General features: G+C 43.2%; 1 protein-coding gene across 2 annotated transcripts in view; it reads right to left on the bottom strand.

Annotated features, from left to right (window-relative positions):
• Positions 1-17777, bottom strand: part of rimkla (ribosomal modification protein rimK-like family member A) — a 46511-nt gene extending 28734 nt beyond the window's left edge. The window contains exons 1-2 of one of the 2 annotated variants that reach the window (XM_055659105.1): positions 17667-17777; positions 15933-16304 (exon numbers count right to left, since the gene is read on the bottom strand). In XM_055659105.1, coding sequence (XP_055515080.1) covers positions 15933-16095 — 163 coding nt within the window. In that variant the 5' untranslated portion in view covers positions 16096-16304; positions 17667-17777. Of the gene's footprint in view, positions 1-15932; positions 16305-16463; positions 16761-17666 lie in introns of those variants that run through there. The other variant, XM_055659104.1, reaches the window with a different exon arrangement.
• Positions 17778-19533: the final 1756 nt, after the last annotated feature.

Below are 19533 nucleotides of genomic sequence, written 5' to 3'. Positions count from 1 at the left end.
GTTCCAAATGGACTAATAGTCACCCAATACCATGCCTACAGGCAAACTACTTGACTGCAACTGCATTAGAAACCGATACCAAACCTGCATTCACCCAAAATCTACAGCAAAGCATATGTAAATAAAGTGCACACAAACATTCCTGTCCAATCCATTTCTCTTCCAAGCATTCCTGACATTATTCACTACATGGTCCAATATTAAATGACAATAGACAATAGATAATAGGTGCAGGAGTAGGCCATTCGCCCCTTTGATCCAGCACCGCCATTCACTGTGATCATGGCTGATCATCCACATTCAGTACCCCTTTCCTGCCTTCTCACCATATCCCCTGACCGCCATCTTTAAGAGCTACATCTAACTCTCTCTTGAAATCATCCAGAGAATTTGCCTCCACTGCCTTCTGAGGCAGAGAATTCCATAGATTCACAACTCTCTGGGTGAAAAAGTTTTCCCTCATCTCCGTTCTAAATGGTCTACCCCTTATTCTTAAACTGTGGCCCCTGGATCTGGACTCCCCCAACATCGGGAACATATTTCCTGCCTCTAGCGAGTCTAATCCCTTAATAATCTTATGTTTCATAACAAGATTCCCTCTCATCCTCAATTCCAGAGTGTACAAGCCCAGCCTCTCCATTCTATCAACACATGACAGTCCCACCATCCCGGGAATTAACCTCGTGAGCCTACGCTGCACTCCCTCAATAGCAAGAATGTCCTTCATCAAATTTGGAGACAAAAACTGCACACAATACTCCAGGTGTGGTCTCAACTGTACAACTGCAGAAGGACCCCTTTGCTCTTATACTCAACTCCTCTTGTTATGAAGGCCAACATGCCATTCACTTTCTTCACTGCCTGCTGTACCTGCATGCTTACTTTCAGTGAGTGATGAACAAGGACCCCCCAGATCTCTTTGTACTTCCCCTTTTCCCAACTTGACACCATTCGGATAATAATCCGCTTTCTTGTTTTTGCCACCAAAGTGGATAACCTTACATTTATCCACATTAAACTGCATCTGCCATGCAATCATCCCACTCACCCAACCTGTCCAAGTCACCCTGCATTCTCATAGCATCCTCCTCACAGTTCACACGGCCACCCAGCTTTGTGTCATCTGCAAATTTGCTAATGTTACTTTGAATCCATTCATCTAAATCATTGATGTATATTGTAAATAGCTGCGGTCCCAGCAATGAGCCTTGTAGTACCCCACTCGTTACTGCCTGCCATTCTGAAAGGGACCGGTTAATCCTTACTCTTTGTTTCCTGTCTGCCAATTTTTTTTTATCCATGTCAGTACCTTATCCCCAATACCAAGTGCTCGAATTTTGCCCACTTATCTCGTATGTGGGACCTTATCAAAAGCTATCTGAAAGTCCAGGTATACTACATCCACTGGCTCTCCCTTGTCCATTTTCCTAGTTACATCCTCAAACAAATTCCAGAAGACTAGTCAAGCATGATTTCCCCTTTGTAAATCCATGCTGACTTGGACCGATCCTCTTACTGCTATCCAAATGTGTCGCTATTTCATCTTTTATAATCTTCCCCACCACCGATGTCATGCTAACTGGTCTATAATTCTGTTTTCTCTCTCCCGCCTTTCTTAAAAAGTGGGATAACATTACCATATAACCATATAACAATTACAGCACGGAAACAGGCCATCTCGGCCCTACAAGTCCGTGCCGAACAATTATTTTCCCTTAGTCCCACCTGCCTGCACTCATACCATAACCCTCCATTCCTTTCTCATCCATATGCCTATCCAATTTATTTTTAAATTATACCAACGAACCTGCCTCCACCACTTCCACTGGAAGCTCATTCCACACCGCTACCACTCTCTGAGTAAAGAAGTTCCCCCTCATGTTACCCCTAAACTTCTGTCCCTTAATTCTGAAGTCATGTCCTCTTGTTTGAATCTTCCCTATTCTCAAAGGGAAAAGCTTGTCCACATCAACTCTGTCTATCCTTCTCATCATTTTAAAGACCCCTATCAAGTCCCCCCTTAACCTTCTGCGCTTCAGAGAATAAAGACCTAACTTATTCAACCTTTCTCTGTAACTTAGTTGTTGAAACCCAGGCAACATTCTAGTAAATCTCCTCTGTACTCTCTATTTTGTTGACATCCTTCCTATAATTGGGCGACCAAAATGGTACACCATACTCCAGATTTGGTCTCACCAATGCCTTGTACAATTTTAACATTACATCCCAGCTTCTATACTCAATGCTCTGATTTATAAAGGCTAGCATACCAAAAGCTTTCTTTACCACCCTATCTATATGAGATTCCACCTTCAAGGAACTATGCACGGTTATTCCCAGATCCCTCTGTTCAACTGCATTCTTCAATTCCCTACCATTTACCATGTACGTCCTATTTTGATTTGTCCTGCTAAGGTGTAGCACCTCACATTTATCAGCATTAAACTCCATCTGCCATCTTTCAGCCCATTCTTCCAAATTGCCTAAATCACTCTGTAGACTTTGGAAATCCTCTTCATTATCCACAATCTTGGTATCATCTGCATACTTACTAATCCAATTTACCACAACTTCATCCAGATCATTGATGTACATGACAAACAACAAAGGACCCAACACAGATCCCTGAGGCACCCCACTAGTCACCTGCCTCCAACCCGACAAACAGCCATCCACCATTACCCTCTGGCGTCTCCCATTCAGCCACTGTTGAATCCATCTTGCTACTCCTGCATTTATACCCAACAGTTGAACCTTCTTAACCAACCTTCCATGAGGAACCTTGTCAAAGGCCTTACTAAAGTCCATATAGACAACATTAGCTACCCTCCAATCCACAGGAACTTAAAAATTAATAAAGAGGTCATGACTTAAAAATTAATAAAGAGGTCTTTTTATGTGCATGGCTCCAATAATGAAGCACATATCATCATATTGCAGAAACAAAAGCAACCGCTCTTCCATTGAAGCATTCCCAAGGACTGGTTGTAACTTCAATACATCTGATACACATTAAAATCATGTGCAAATTGACTTAGCAGAGTGCTCAGATTGTACATCTGGACTCTGTTGATACAGGAACATTTCAGGCAGTACAGTAACTAATTCAAAAGCTGTTTATTCCTTGCCAAGCAACAGATAAACACAAAAATAAATTTATTCAATCATGACAATTAACTCAGACAAGATATCACTGCAGTTATCGGTCTTAATTAAACACACACGGTACATAATCAGAAAACTGTACGTCACACAATTTAAAAATAATAAATGACTACAATGAATTTGGTCTTCCCAAAAGGCACACGTATTGCATTTTGACCAGAAAATGCAGCATGGAATATTGAAAGGAGCACAATGCTCTAAATGTTGGGAGAATAGATTTGATGTCTGTTTCAAATCTCATTTTATCACAAATTCCACACATTCAAGCCTACTGCAAAATGTATCTTTTTTTTGTCCTCCCTTTCCCATATCCTTTGCATTTAAAACTTGGCTTATTTGATGATTTACCCGTTTTAATTGAAGATCATTGATGGTAAAAATATTATTTAGCTCGTCACAGATGCTGCCTTACCTGCTGTGTATTTCTAGCACTTGTTTTTATTTCAGATTTCAGTATTTTGCCTTTGTAGCTTGAAACATAAATCAATCCTCATCAACCAAGCTTTTGGCATGCAACTTAAGCTTTGAAAACACAACTTTGCTCAATGAATATCACTACAGAACATTTAGAATAGAATTGTTTATATTGATAATAAATGTAGAAAAGACACAAGACCATGCAAAAGATCCAGAAGAAAGCTCAAAACTAATTTAAATGCAGCCTGCTGATTAAATAAAGACAACAGGTCAGAGAATAGTTTCAGATGCATCAAAACCCTTCAACAATTAAAACTGTTGAAAGAATAAACACTATTTCAGAATGAGGTATGCCTAGAACAAAAAGAGTTTTGCCTTAAATAACTTAACAAAGAGGTCAACACAGGCAACTTTATTTTTTTAGCTGTAGATTTTGCCATCCATTTTTTATATGTCCATTCTCACGTATTAAAGATACGCAGCTAAAGTTGGTTTACTGTCTTCAAATACGACAATGTTCCAGACTGAAAATCAGACCAGAATCAGAAGGTACATACTGTACTCACATAATTATGACAAAAGGAAAAAAAACGTTTCTGTACATATGATACACAAGATTCAAGCCACTGTAGAATTTGCCTGGATATGTTGTGTTGTTCTAATTCGGTCTTAACTGCAGCAATATGTTAAATCAAAAGTCACAGAATCACGAGAGCGCAAAAAAAGTTTTAATTATTTAAGTCAATACCTGGTATACAGAAATGTCTCTGGTCGTTAGCACTACAGGAATGTTGAAGTACTGGCCTTCACCGTTGTACTCTTCTGACGTTGGGTTTCATTGACTTCAATGAAACCACGGCTGATACTGCAGCAGCCACTTAGCACCTTCAGAAAAAGATTGGGGTGGAATTTTGTCTTTGGTTGAATTCATATTTAGTCATAAGACTAAAATAATTCTTGGCCACAATTTCTCAGATGCGCTAATACCAGGTTCAGATTTAGTCCCCACTATCAAAGTTTTACTATATTCTTTAGAAAAATCAAAACCAAAAAAACGTGTTAGCTACCATGCTTCAGATTCTCAAAACATGTTAAAGTGAACATATATTTAGCATACGATCTAAAATAGGAATAATCATTTCAGATTGTATTACAAAATAAATCACCATTTAAAAAAGGTTGTTCAGACAGTAATTAATAATTAATGTCCCCTGTTAAGAGTTTGAATTTTAAATGCGAGTAGATATTTACATAAAATTAGGTGGTTCTCAGTTATCATTACACAAACTCCCAGAATGTTTATGTAACTAATCACAGATAGACTCCTCAGTAGGTTAATTTATACTAGACATGTGCTTATGGTCATTTGCATGAGAAATATATTGAAGATCATAAGAGCCTTTGTAATTCACTGCTAGGACACCAATAGAATATAGAATACATTGTTCAATACTGAATCAACATAATTTCTCATTTTAATCAACAGTATCATTTTTATTATCTAAGTAATTATGCCCTAAATATCCATACAATCAATATTAGGTCACTTTTAAAATCACAAGGCACTCTTATCAAGCTCCACTACAGAGACCACAGCACAAACTAGATTGACATTCCTTTGCAATTGCAGGGGAACGCTGCCATGTTGATGTTGCTATCTTTTAGATAAGGGATTAAAACAAGGCCTTGCTTATTCTCCAAGATGAATTCAAAAGATTCGGTGGCACTAATCTGACTAAAATGAGTAAATTAACAGTATCACAAAAAAAAGTGCATTGATCTATAATTATATTTCAACTAATATCACAAAAAAATGGTACATCTTGCCATGCTCAATTTAAGCAAACTAGCTGCCACGCTACCAACATCACAATAGCAGCTGCCCTTTTCAACATAAAAATAATTGTGTGAAAGTACTTTAGAATATTCTAAATTAAAGTCTGTGTTCTCCATCCTTAATGAAAAATATTTGTGCAATAAGGGTTCTAAGGAAGAATTAACGATAGTGGAACAAGCAAGTATTATGGTAATTCAAAATGTTCTTATTTTTCCTCTAGTAAGCAACCATACTGTCCTGCAATGGATAGAAGTTGTGATTAAACAGAAACCTCACCCATTTCCAACCCTCTCCGGCACTCTGACCCACTAATTTGTGATAGTGATGCATAAATGCCCTTCTCAACAGACCAAATATTCTCATTGGTACTGTATGTCCTACAATACAATGTAGTGATATAATGTGTATGTGAAAATGTAGTATGTGAAAAGGAATTATCCGAAATTATAGGTTATCACCTGCCAAATATTTTTTTTAATCATAAACCCAATATTTAAAAAAGATGACCTGTACATCCCAAAGCTGCATTGACCATATTGGCCATTTCCATGTTATCCAATTCACAACGTTTTTGTTTTGCATTAATATTGTTTTATTTATATATTGAACTTTTTTTGTTTATCTCGTTATCTTTGACTACAGACCACTTAGTCATCAGGACAGTGCAAGTGGGAAAATATTTGCATACTGGGTTATGATCCACAATGAATTGCCTGAGAGGATGGTGGAAGCAGATTCAACTACACTTTTGAAATGGAATTCCATAAAAACTTTATAAAATTATCTGTCATAGCAAGATTTTACTACCTCAGGATGTTCCAAAACACCTGACAGCCAATGAAACATTGGATAAATGGGGGAATTAAAAAAAAAAATTAAAAAAAAATAGGAATCGCTTTGTGGTCCCATCAAAAATCCAGCACAGCATCCTGTGTAACTGTGCATCTATTCTAGGGGAGAACTACTCGGATTTAAAGTCATAATAAATAAGTTAGCATCCTCTGATTGCTAACAAACTTCCAATCTATTATTCTGACAATGTCTTCAGTTTCTGTTTGCTCTCCTCTCTTCATGCCTGAGTACTAATTATCTACATTTAGTCTGGCAACCTGGAAATACTCAGATTGTCATTGCAGCAATGAAGCCATAGCCTGGAAATTTGTCTGTTCTTGTTTCTGCATTAATACAATGCTAGCAATCTCATCAACTTGTTTCAAAAACCTCAAACAAACGGTTTATTTGTTGGTGCCAGTTGAGTAAATATGATTCACAGGTTCTCTTGTAGAATGCAACTTTATTTCAAAAAGAGAGGGCATCAGAGAATTTAATTTTCTATATTCGGTCTTTTCTTCGGGATATTACCAATGGAATGCCTGTGCGTAATACTTGTACTTTTGAAAGCCCTAATATATAACCACAACTTCATTCACTCATCCCTCCCGAAGTACTTTCCCCAACATGAGCCGCAGGAGATGTACACCTCTCCTCATACCTCCTCCCCTGACACCATCCAGGGATCCCAGCAGTCCTCCCAGTTGAGACAGAGGTTCACAAGCACCTCCACTAACCTCATCTACTCCATCCGGTGTTACCAATGTGGATTCCTGTACATTTGATAGACCAAGTGTAGATTTGGTGACCGTTTCGCTGAACACTGTCCGCTAAGGCCTACTGGATCACCCGGTTACTAACAATTTTAACTCCCCTTCCCATTTCTGTACTGACATCTCTGTCCTGGGGCTCCTCCATTGCCAGAGTGAGGCCACACACAAAGTGGAGGAACAGCACTTCATATCTTGCTTGGGTAGCTTACACCCTAACGGTATGAACATTGAACTCTCCAATTTTAGGTAAGTTGAAACTAGGCAGGTGGTAGAAGTGTGCATGTCGGTGGAGGGAAACACTTTGGTAACAGTGACCACCTGTAAGTTTCAAGTTTATAGCAGAAATTAATAGGTTGGTCTTCAAATTAAGGTTGTAAATTGGGGTGGGGTGGGGTGGTGGAGGAAAAGGCTGATTGTAATAGCATAAGGGAGGACCAGGCAAAAACAGATTGACAGCAGATACTGGTGGGTAAAACAACATCTGACAAATGGAAGTCTTTTAAAAGAGAATTTGTAAGAGTACAGGGTCAGCAAGGGTGAAGATGGCAAGATTGGAGAACCTTAGATGACAAAAGATATTGAAGGAAACCCAAAGGAAACACTTGACAGTTATAGGCAACTGGAATCAACAGCGTCTCCTGAGGAATAGAGGGGTCATAGAGTCAGAGTGATACAGCGTGGAAACAGGCCCTTTGGCAAAATATGCCCACATCAGCCAACATGTCCTAGCTACACTAATCCTACCTGCCCACGTTTGGTCCATATCCCTCCTAATATGTCCTATCCATGCACCATGTTTCTTAAATGTTGGATAGTCCCTACCTCCTCTGGCAGCTCGTTCCATACACCCAACACCCTTAGTGTGAAAAGGTAACCCCTCAGATTTCTACTAGATCTTTTCCCCTTCACCTTAAAGCTACGTCCTGGTCCTCCAGGCAAGAGACTGTGCATCTATCAGATCTATTCCTCTCATTATTTTATACACCTCTATAAGATCACCCCTCATCCTCCTACGCTCCAAGGAATAGAATTATTGGGGGAATGCAGAACCAGGGGCCACAGTTTAAGAATAAGGGGTACGCCATTTAGAACTGAGGTGAGGAAAAACATGTTCACACAGAAATCTGTGAATTCTCTGCCTCAGAAGGCAATGGAGGCCGATTCACTGGATGCATTCTAAAGAGTTAGATAGAGCTCATAGGGCTAGCAGAATCAAGGGGTATAGGGAACAGGGTACTGATTGTGGATGATCAGCCATGATCACATTGAATGACGGTGCTGGCTCGAAGGGCCGAATGGCCTACTCCTGCACCTATTGTCTCTGTATCTATGTCCCAGCCTAATGAATTTCTCCCTACAACTCAGACCGTCTAGTCTGGCAACATCCTTGTAAATCTTCTCTGTACCCTTTCCAACGAGGCAACTTCTTTCCAATAACTTGGTGCCCAGAACAAAACACAATACTCTCAAATGCGGTCTCACCAACGTCTTATACAACTGCGACATGACCTCCCGACTTCTATACTTAATACTCTGACTGATAATGGCTAATGTGCAACTGGAACCATGCACTTGCACTCCTAGATCCCTCCGCTCTACAACATTCCCCAGAACCCTACCATTCACTGTGTGGGTCCTGCCCAGGTTAGACTTCCCAAAATGCAACCCTCACATTTACCTGTATTAAATTTCATCAACCATTCCTCAGCACATCTGGCCAATCGATCAATATCCTGTTGTAAAATTTCACAACCATCTTCACTAACTGCAAAACCACCCACTTTTGTATCAGAGCAAACTTGCTGAACTTGACATGTATATTCTCATCCAAATCATTGAATAGACAAACAGTAATGGGTCCAGCACTGAACCCTGGGTACACACTAGTCACAGGCCTCCTGTCCAAGAAGCAACCTTCCATTATCGCTGTCTGCTTCCTTCCGTGGTCAATTTTCTATCCATTTGGCCATCTTTCCTTGGATCCCTTGTGATCTAACCTTCCAGAGCAGCATACCATGCGGAACCTTGTCAAATGCTTTGCTGAAGTCAATATATACAACATCTACAACTCTGCCCTCATCTACCTTTTTGGTCACGTCTTCAAAAAACCTCAAACAAGTTTGAGAGACAAGACTTCCCACGTACAAACCCACGCTGACCCTATCCCTAATCAGCCTTTGTCCATCGAATTGCATGCATATCCTATCCCTCAGAATACTCTCTAGTAAATTTCCAACTACAGATGTTAAGCTCACTGGCCTATAATTCCCAGCATTTTCTCTGCAGCCCTTCTTGAATAGAGGCACACTCGTAATTTTCAACCAGGGCTCCCGCAATTTCCTCTCTAGTTTCCCACAATGTACCCAGACATATCTGATCAGGCCATGGAGATTTGTCTACCTGCATACACGCTAGTATCTTCAGCACCTATTCGACCGTTCACTGACTGCTCTCAAGACACTTCCATTGACTGCCCCAGGTTCCTCCTTGCTGTGTTTGTCCTCGGTAAATACAGAGGAGAAATACTCATTGTGGACCTTGCCCATCTTCTATGGCTCCACACAGAGATGACTGCTTTGATTAAGGAGAACCCCCAAAAATTCTACAGGTGTATTTGGAGCAAGAGGATAGCCAGTGAGAGTGGGACTCCTTAGGGACAAAATAGGCAGTCTGTGTGCAATCAGGTAATGTGGCAAAGTCCTAAATGGATACTTCTCTGAGCAGATGGACAAGGAAGATCGTTACAAAATGCTGGAGTAAATCAGCGAGGCAGGCAGCTTCTCTGGAGAGAAAGAATGGGTGACGTTTCGGGTTGAGACCCTTCTTGGAAGGTAGTTAGTTCAGAGAGGAATATGCTATTGGACTGGAGCAGGTCAGTATTAAGAAGAAGAGATACAAGATGTCATGAAATGGATAGGATAGGATAGCTGGAGATCTTTGCATCTTCACTTGACATGCCACAAAAACAGAGGATAGCTAATTAAGTAAAGTAGCAGGAGAAAAACAGGTAACTACAGGTCAGAGCTTGATGTCAGTGATAGGAAAACTATTTGACAAAATTCTAATGTATAGGATTTATGTACATTTGGAAAGCTAGAGACTGGTCAGAGACAATCAGCATGGCTTTCTGCAGGAGAAACAAAGCCATGCTCATTAACTTGATTGAGTTATTTGGGGAAGTAACAACAACAAAAATAATGAAGGCAGGGCTGTAGACGACGTCTCTATGCGCTTTAGGAAGCCATTTGACAAGGTATCGCTTGAAAAGCGGGTTCAGATGGTTAAGGCACATGGTATCCAAGATAAACTGGCTAACTAGATACAAAAATGGCTTAGTAATAGAAGGCAGAAGTTGGTGCTGGAAGAGTCCTTTCCTGGTTGGAAATTTGTAACCATTTGTGCATCAGTGATTGCACCCTTATTGTTTGTGATGTTTATATAAATGACGGATGGGAATTTAGACAGAATGATTAGCAGGGTTATGGATGACACATAAATTGATGTGTTGTGGATAGCGTGTAAGGTTGTCTGGGGTACAGCCAGATATAGATCAGAAAAAGAGTGGGATGGTATGTTGGCAGATGGAATCTCATCCTGATAAGAGGGAGATGATATATTTGGGGAAGTCAATTATGAATAGGACATATACTGTAAATGGGAGGGCACGAATGAATTTAGATAGACAGAGGGATGTTGGGGGTCAAGTCCATGAAGGCCAACATACAATAAGTCTGAAGAGAAGTCCCAATCTGAACCGTCACCTATCTTTCTCCAGTGATGCTTTCTGATCCACTGAGTTACTCCAGCATTTTGTGTCTATTCCATTAGCCTTCCTCACTTCAGCTGCACCCGTGCCTGTTTTCTGTATTTCATGCGTATGGGTTCACAAATCTATTTGTACTGGAGCTTACTGCAAGTTTTCTGCATTTAAATAATGTTCCATTCTCTTGTTCTTCCTTTTAAGATGCACAGCCTCATATTTTCCCACATTATTTTCCATTTGCCAACACTTAACCCATCAGTATTTCTGCAAACTATTTACAACCTCCTGGCAAATTGCCTTCCTGGTTATTTTTCACGTCAATGTCAAATTTGGCTACTATTTATTCACTTCCTTCAGGTCATAATATTTGCAACTATGCAAGTCACTACTGAGACAACATCTAGAGTACTTAAACATATAACGTTCCATATCGGAAGAAATATATCATTTCATTGGAGGATTCCAAGTACGGAGGGATTGTTCCCGCAGGACACGCTAGAATTCTACTCACTGAAGCTAAGAGAAATGAGAGGTGATCCTCATGAAACATACAAGTAAGTTTATTGGCATTGTATTCATATACAAGGAAATTGCCTTGGTGCTCCGCCCACAAGTAACAACATGACATACAATGACAGTTACGAATGACTCCGAAAACACTAAACATTAATAATAATGACATTAATGATAAAACACCCTTGATCAAGCATGTGAACCAACAAAATACCTTATCAACGGGAGGCTGCAGATTTTTGGCTGTTGAGTAGAGCAACTACTCGTGGATAAAAACTGTTTTTATGTCTGGCTGTGGCAGCTTTGACAATCGAGAGTCGCTTCCAAAGAGTTTGTGGCCAAGGTGAGAGGGGTCAGAGATGATCTTGCCCGCTCGCTTCCTGGTCCTTGCAGTGTACAGTTCATCAATGGAGGGAAGGTTGCGGCCAATAATCTTCCCTGCTGATCGGACGATTTGTGACTGTGGTGTTGTTGATGGTGAGTGGGGTGAGGGGAGGGGGAGCTCTCCTAAAGTCTGCAATCAATTCCACTGTCTTAAGAGCATTGAGCTCTAGGTTGTTGCTACGGCACCAGGACGCCAGCTGTGACACTTCTTGTCTATAGGCAGATTCCTCCCCATCCTGGATCAGTCCAATCAGGGTTGTGTCATCCGCAAACTTGAGAAGCTTGACAGAGGTGTCTGTTGAGGTGCAGTCGTTGGTGTAGAGAGAGTAGAGAGTACGCAGCCTTGCGGTGCTCCTGTGCTGAGCGTTTGCAGGTCCGAGATGTGCTTTCCCAGCCTCACATGCTGCTTCCTGTCTGTCAGGAAGGTGGTGATCCACTGACAGAGGGGTTCAGGCACAGTCAACTCGGAATTCATAGTAAGATATACAGGGTAAATGCTGGGAGGATGGGAGAGTTCAGAATCAGAAGACATGGTCCCAAAGTAAAGGGGCTGATTTTTGCACGTCTGTACTAATCCCATTTGCCCATAGTAGGCCTGCATCTTTCTATGCCATGTCATGTTAATGCTTGTTTAAATGTCTCTTGAACATAGATTGAATCCAACTTCACCAGCTCCTTTGGCAGCAAATTCTAGATGTCAACCACTCTATGTGTAGCAAACTTTTCTTTCAATTCCTCATTAAAACTCCTTTTCACCTTAAACTTATGCACTCCCAATTTAATATATTGGAAGTACATATATTGGGAGTGCACTCCCATTAAAAAATATTCTGATTGTATTTCCCGTCTATGCCTCATAATTTTATATACCTCTATCAAGGCATTCCTCCGCTCCTGGGAGGGGTGGAAGATTGCAACCTTCACATGGTCTGCCCTGTTTTGTCTAATGCATTCAACTCGACGTGCTCAAACGGAAGATCAAGTAGAACAATTTGTCCAACAACTTTAGGCTGTGCTCGCCACACGAAAGAAGAAGAAGCTCCAGGGAAAACAATCCCTGTCTTTCCAATCTCTCTGTATAACCAAAGTCCTCTATTCATCCTGATGAATCTTCTCAAAGAACTATGCACATTTGGAATCCTTATTTAAGGATGAGAGATTTTAAATCAGTACAAGAATCAAGGATTATGAAAAAAAAGCAGGAAAATTCAGTAACCGTACTGAATAACAGAATAGGCTAAGGGGCTGAATGCTTACTCCTTATAAACATTTTCCACAAGTAACCTCTGCACAAGGAGACTACTTCCTCAGCATGCTGTTCTTCAAAAGTCTATTCTCCACTTTATTCCTATTATTGTAGCACTTGCTCATTCTTTACCAAATCTTCTATTTGCTGGTAGAATGCTGGTTGCCGGAGGTGACTCCTTAAAGGGACACTTTGTAAAGTCAGACATGAAGGAAAGGTGGATTTGATTTTTGGTGCCTCCTCTTTTATCAGATGTTATTTTCCATTTTTTTCTAATAATTTTGACGATCCATGTGGAACATTTTTTTGCATAGTTGTTTCTGAAGGTCACATAATTCTAAGGAGGAATCTGCTGAAACCATCTTATGGAATGGTGGCTGGGATCTCAGTTTGGATCAATCTACATGTAACTAGCGCAGCACTCTGCCTATGAGCTCAATCCTTTAAATTACATTCAATTTAAATCTTCAGCATCATTAAAGCTGTTTTTTATCTATATTACTAAATCTCTGTTCTTGACCGCTTTTGGCCATCTGTGCTGCGATTTCCGAGAGATCGCCGCCACCTATGGCCGTCATTTTTGGCCACCTCGCTCAGAGCCCCCCTCCGCCGCATGTGTGCAGAGGACTTTTCCCGTCGATTAAAAATGACAGAGATATTAATGTTTTTACAAAATTCCCCATTCTCTCTGCTGCCCCCGCTGGAGGGAGGGGGAGGGCCTATAAAACCAGGAAGAGGTGTGCCTCAATCAGTGTCTGCAAGCTGGAGGGCACACTGAGCTCTGAATGACTGAACAAATGTCTACACAACTGTGAGTAAGCAATGCCTGCAAATGGTTGTTTGGGGGGTTTGGGTTGAAGTAAAAAGGCACTCTCTCTCCCCTCCTCTCTCTCCCTATCCCTCTCTCTTTCTCTCTCTCTCTCCCTTTCTCTCTCTCTCTCTCTCTCTCTCTCCCTCGCTCTCCCTCTCTCTCTCCGCCCTTTCCTCTCTCTCTGTCCCCCCCCCTCTCCCCCCTCTTTTTCTCCCCCTCCTCCCCTCCATCCCCTCCTCCACCGTCCCTCCCCTCCCCTACCCCCCCCTCCCCTCCATACACCCCTACCCCGTTCACTCCACCCTCCCTCCCACTCCCTGCTCCCCAAAATGCCGCCTACCCCCCCCCCCCCCCCCCCCCCCCCCACAACCGCAAGTTGGGGGAACAGACCCAATGGGTCTGCACTTGGTCTAGTAGAGCTATAATTCCATTTAGTTTTTAACCATTTTGTGCAAAACTAATTTTGGACATACACAATCCCGAAAAATAACCCATCTTTATTAACAACAGGTGTCATCTCATTGTTGCTGTCATTGCACCAATCATGCCTACAAAGAATGCACTACATGTGAAATGCAATATGTGTATCAATTTTCCCATTATATACTAGCTTGTTAAAAAAAAATTCCAAATGCTAATTGAAAACTCCACCTACAGTTATGTAATTATGTAACATTTGTAGATTTGCAAAATTATAAGAAAACCATTACAGTACACAGTACATTGCATCTGTACCTTCTTACACCTAAACACTGCATTAATAATTTCTACTTTCTGAACCACAGGCATTCACCATTTCACGTATAGGTTTAAGTTAACTTCTGCAAAAAAAAAGCACCAAATCCATTGCTTGCATGTCCTTTCAGTCAGTTTGAAAATATTAAATAACTTCATAAGAATGGATGCTTTACAAAAAATATAATTATACGGGTGCTCCATATAGATTTTGTGTAACATAGATAGCAATACGCTTTATTTGAGCCATGTAGTCAAGAGGAAGCATTCTGAATAGTAAACAAAGCAACATAATTTTTAACTGTGGGATATGAATATTTGAAAAATCCTGTTTCAATATTCACATAGGATGCCAAAAAAGGCTCCCACCCACTTCACAATACACGTGCCAAGCCTAGCTAATCCTTGAAATAGCTTCTTCCAATAACGGTTAAGAAATATCTGGACATTGCACTACAGCTCAAATTACTGGCATATTCATAGCTCACGATGCAGACTCCTTTACCTTAGAGATGATTCATTAAATGCAGATTGGACGACTACTTTGCAGAACACTGTAATTCATTTTGTAAATGGGACCTCAAGCTTCTGGTTAACCGATGCTTTCATTCTCTGTCCAATTTCCAGAGACCAATAAGGATTAGCACCTCATCTTTTGAGCAAATATATTAGAGTATCTCATGTCAATTCTGAAGACAACAATAATTTTGCAATCGAAGGTAGACACAAAATATTGGAGTAACTCAGAGGGACAGGCAGTATCTCTGGAGAGAAGGAATGGGTGACGTTTTGCCCGAAACGAGACCCTTTCCTTCTCTCCAGAGATGCTGCCTGTCCCGCTGAGTTACTCCAGCATTTTGTGTCTACCTACCTTCGATTTAAACCAGCATCTGCAGTTATTTCCTACTAATAATTTTGCTATTCTCATTTTCATCTTCCTCTGACACAACTTTTTACTCCTTTATTTGAACATGACTCTCCAAGTTTGCCATACATTAACAATCCTTTTGTCATTATCTCTTCTTCCAGTCTGTTCTCATCCCCGTTTTAAAGCTTATACATGCAACTACTTTTCCAGTTTTGATGAAGGTCACAGGCGTGAAATGTCAACTTTCCGTCTCTCCCCCTCTCGCTTTTCCCTTCCCCTTTTAACCCTCCCCTCCCCCAGCTGCTACTGACAGGTTCTTTCACCATTTTCGGTTTTTCACTTCAATCGGGTTTAATTATGAGACCGGTAATGAGAGATCGAGGAGAAAAACGATCTGCTTGAAAGTGTCAGCGTGTTTGGAAATTACGGTTACAGCTGAAACGAGCTGAAATGGGAGGAACATAAACCTTTTCATACTGGACAGTGGTGTGGATACAGATAAAATACGATCAACATTTCGAAGAATGGAACAAATTAGTGCAAGTGACCATTACTTTGAAGGGGGGGACACACTGCTGGTGTTACATACCCAAAGCTCCTTGTTCGATGGTGATGACGATCTCGTCCATCAAGATCATGCGAAACTCGACCTCCTCGTCGACGCATTTCTGTCGGAGGGCGCGTTCGATCTCCTGCTGGGGGTAATCCTGCAAGATCCTGCGATCTGTCAGGAACCAGACGCGGGCCGACATGATTCGCACCGTCGAAGAAAGGAGAGAGCCAGCGAGCGAGCAAAATAACGACCAGAGAGAGAGGGAGGGAGCGGGGAGTGATTGATGAGGAGCGGAGCCCAGCCTGAGGCAGCCAGCCAGCCGTCTGGGATGGAGTGGAGTGGAGGGGAGGAGAGGGGAGGGCGCCACTTCTCCGATCCTCCTCAGTCGCCCAGGGCGAGCAAAGCAGCCTGTGGAAGTGAGAGAGATAAAAAAAACACACGTTATCGTTAAACCGGGTGTAAGGTGACACTCGAGATGCGCGGCTCGATCGATAACTATCCGAGTAGAGTAACGGAACGGGTGGGTTGGGGGGGATATGAGGGAGAAAGAAAACGGTTTCTACTCACTCTCTCCCCTCACGTAACTATCATTAAAGAGAAAAAAAATCTCCAACCGCCTGAAGGGAAGGGTCGCCCCCTCCCTCCTCCGATCTTTTAATCGGACGGTTATTTCCTTTGTTCGACAGCGTTGAAGCGATTTTCTTTCTTTCTTTCTTCCTCCCTCTCCCTCCTTCTTTCTCTCCCTCTGTCTCTCCCTCACTCCGCCGGCTGTGTGTGTGTGTGTGTGTGGACAGCTCCAGGCTCCTGCCCCGCTCGCTGTGGTTTTGTTGTGAGTTATCGAGGCGGCCCGGGGTGGGGGGCGGGGCGCGACAGCGCGGGCTGGAGAGGGACGGGACCTGGGGGGGGGGGGGGGGGGGGGGCCGCCGCCGCCCCACTGCGCAGGCGCTCGTCGTCCCCCCGCGAGGGTGTGTGTGTGTGTGTGTGTGTGGGGGGGGGGGGTCTCGCTCCCTGTCTGTCTGTCGCGCGCGGAATCACACCTTCAGCGCGCGCGTGCCCGCCCCCGCGCTCGAGACCCAAACCCCGCGGGCGGGCGGGCGCGCGTCCCCCCCCCCCCCCCGTGTTGTCAGCTGGTGGCTGAAGCTCGAGACGCCCAACCCCCCCCTCCTCCTCGCCTCCCTCCCGCGCGCCACAAACTCCGCTCGAGACCCTCCCTCCTCCCTCCGTCCGCGTGCCCGAGTGTTGGTCCGCCGGCGGCTGAAGCTCGAGACGCCCCCCCCCCCCCCCCCCCCCGCGCGCGCGCCCCGTCCCCCGCACCCCCGCGCGCGCGCGCGCCCCGTCCCCTCCATCCATCCCTCGCTCAAGTGTTTGGCCGCTACGGTCGAGTGTGGGGGGGGAGGGGGGGGGGAGCCGTGGGGGGAGGAGGGGGGAGCGGGGGGAGGGGGGCGCGCCGCGGGCTGGTGTCCGGGAGCCTCGAGACGCCAGCCCTCCCGCGCGCGCCAAGTGTTGTCCGCAACAGCGCGAGAACCCTCGCTCCCCTCACACACACACACACGCACGTCAACTAAATATCAGTCACACATGCCAGCCAAAGACAGACTCAAAACGCGGGTCAGGCAGCATCTCTGGAGGGGAAAAATAATAAAGCAGTTGACGTTTTGGATCACACGTCCACCCCTCTTGTGGATGTGCTTCGTGAACGTGCGCCCCTCCCTTCGTTCATCGGTATTCATCGTGCACCACACCCGAGGTACTTGCATGTCGACCACGTACCGGTTAATTTAATGCGCTGTGGTAAACTGGAATGTGTCGGTGCGTCTCTTTCTCTCTCCCCCCCATCTCTCTGCTTCAAAAATCAAAGTGAAGTGGGTCTGCGACTCGCTGCTGGCACCTGGTCGACGCTGACACGTCTGGATAACAATTCAATCGGCGTGTTTGCAGCTTCTACTTGTGGGTATGTATGCGTTGCTGTGTGGAAGAGAAAAGTAGTCCTTGCTCGGTGTCATATGTCGGACTGCCATATCATCCATATGTTGTTAGAATGGATCGACTAGTTGATAGAATGGATTCACTGGAATTTAGAAGGATGAGAGGGAATATTATTGAAACAAATATGATTGTGCACGTTGTGTGTGTGTGTTTGGTGTGGAGGCAGGGAATACGGCGTCTGGTCGTGGGGACCAGACAGAACGAGTTGTAGCCGGTGTCAGGGAGAGTTGTGGTGCATTCTGCAGAATATGACAGCAGAATGACATCCACAACAAACACGTACACTGTGTAAGAAGGAACTGCAGGTGCTGTTTCGAACCGTAGACACACAAAAGCTGGAGTAACTCAGCGGGACAGGCAGCATCTCTGGAAAATGTGGTGGACAAGGACACGTCCTTTTAGTTGCATGCGAATCCTCCCGATTGAAAACTTTTGTTGACATTGCTTCTCTTTTGGTCGATGCGATTTATGCTCCTGGGTCATTAAATCCCGGCCACGTGAGGAAATGATTCGCTCTTCGCCCATGCGAAGCGATCAGTTACCATAAAACAATCATTTCATTTATCTCAATCAAACTTCATAAAAGGCACGATTTCAACCCGCTTTCCATCTCGGGTTGTCTCAGCAAAATCACGTTGCTGGGACGCAGCCAAAGGAGATGTTAGCACGGATGACAATAAAAGGTAACATTTTAAAATGTAGAGTTCTGTGAAGGTCAATCGACCTGAAGTGTTAACGTTAACCCGACCTTAGTCGTCATATTAGTTCCACTGTTTGCAGCCAGATATCCCTTCGTTATCTCCTCTTCCACAGCCAGCAATGGACCATTGTGGGCTCCACCTTTCCTTCCTCATCGGTGCTGGCTCTGATTTGTTCTGAACCTTTTTTTATACCTCTAATTTACCTCTCCCCTGACTCAGTCTGAAGAAGGGTCTTGACCCAAAACGTCACCCATTCCTTTTCTCCAGAGATGATGAGTTACTCCAGCATTTTGTGTCTATCATACTGTTTCTCCACAAGAGTTGCTTGACCTGCCAATTGTCTCTCATTTCACTTACGATTGGGAAGAAAGTATTGAGGTCCGAAAACAGTGACCGCCAAATTCAAGAATAGCTTCTTTCCAGCAACCATCAAGCTCTTGAACGTTACATAACACTCACCCCAACTATGCCTTTGTTCACTAAGGATTTGTTTTTTGGGAGGTTATTATTTTATTGAATTTGTTTTTATAATCTATATGTATTTTGTTTACAGGCCTGTTATGCTGCAAGTAAAAATGCTGTTCTTCCATTGTCGGTACATATGATAATTAAACACCTCTGACTCTTGAACAAATCATTGCAGATGCCGGAGAGGAGGTGTTGTGTAAAACAGTTCCAGAAAGCAGGGTGCCTGAAGAACATTAAAATAAAAACAGAAAATGCTGGAAGATTATTATCCAAATGTTGTCAAGTTGGGAAAAGGGGAAGTACAACGGGATCTGGGGGTCCTTGTTCATCAGTCACTGAAAGTAAGCATGCAGGTACAGCAGGCAGTGAAGAAAGCGAATGACGTTGGCATTCATAACAAGAGGAGTTGAGTATAGGAGCAAAGGCGTCCTTCTGCAGTTGTACAGGGCCATAGTGAGACCACACCTGGAGTATTGTGTGCA

This window comes from Leucoraja erinacea, chromosome 30 (genome assembly GCF_028641065.1).
Source record: "Leucoraja erinacea ecotype New England chromosome 30, Leri_hhj_1, whole genome shotgun sequence".
NCBI lineage: Eukaryota > Metazoa > Chordata > Chondrichthyes > Rajiformes > Rajidae > Leucoraja > Leucoraja erinaceus.
Note: the sequence above shows the minus strand (reverse complement) of the source record. Positions and strands in the feature narration are given on the sequence as shown.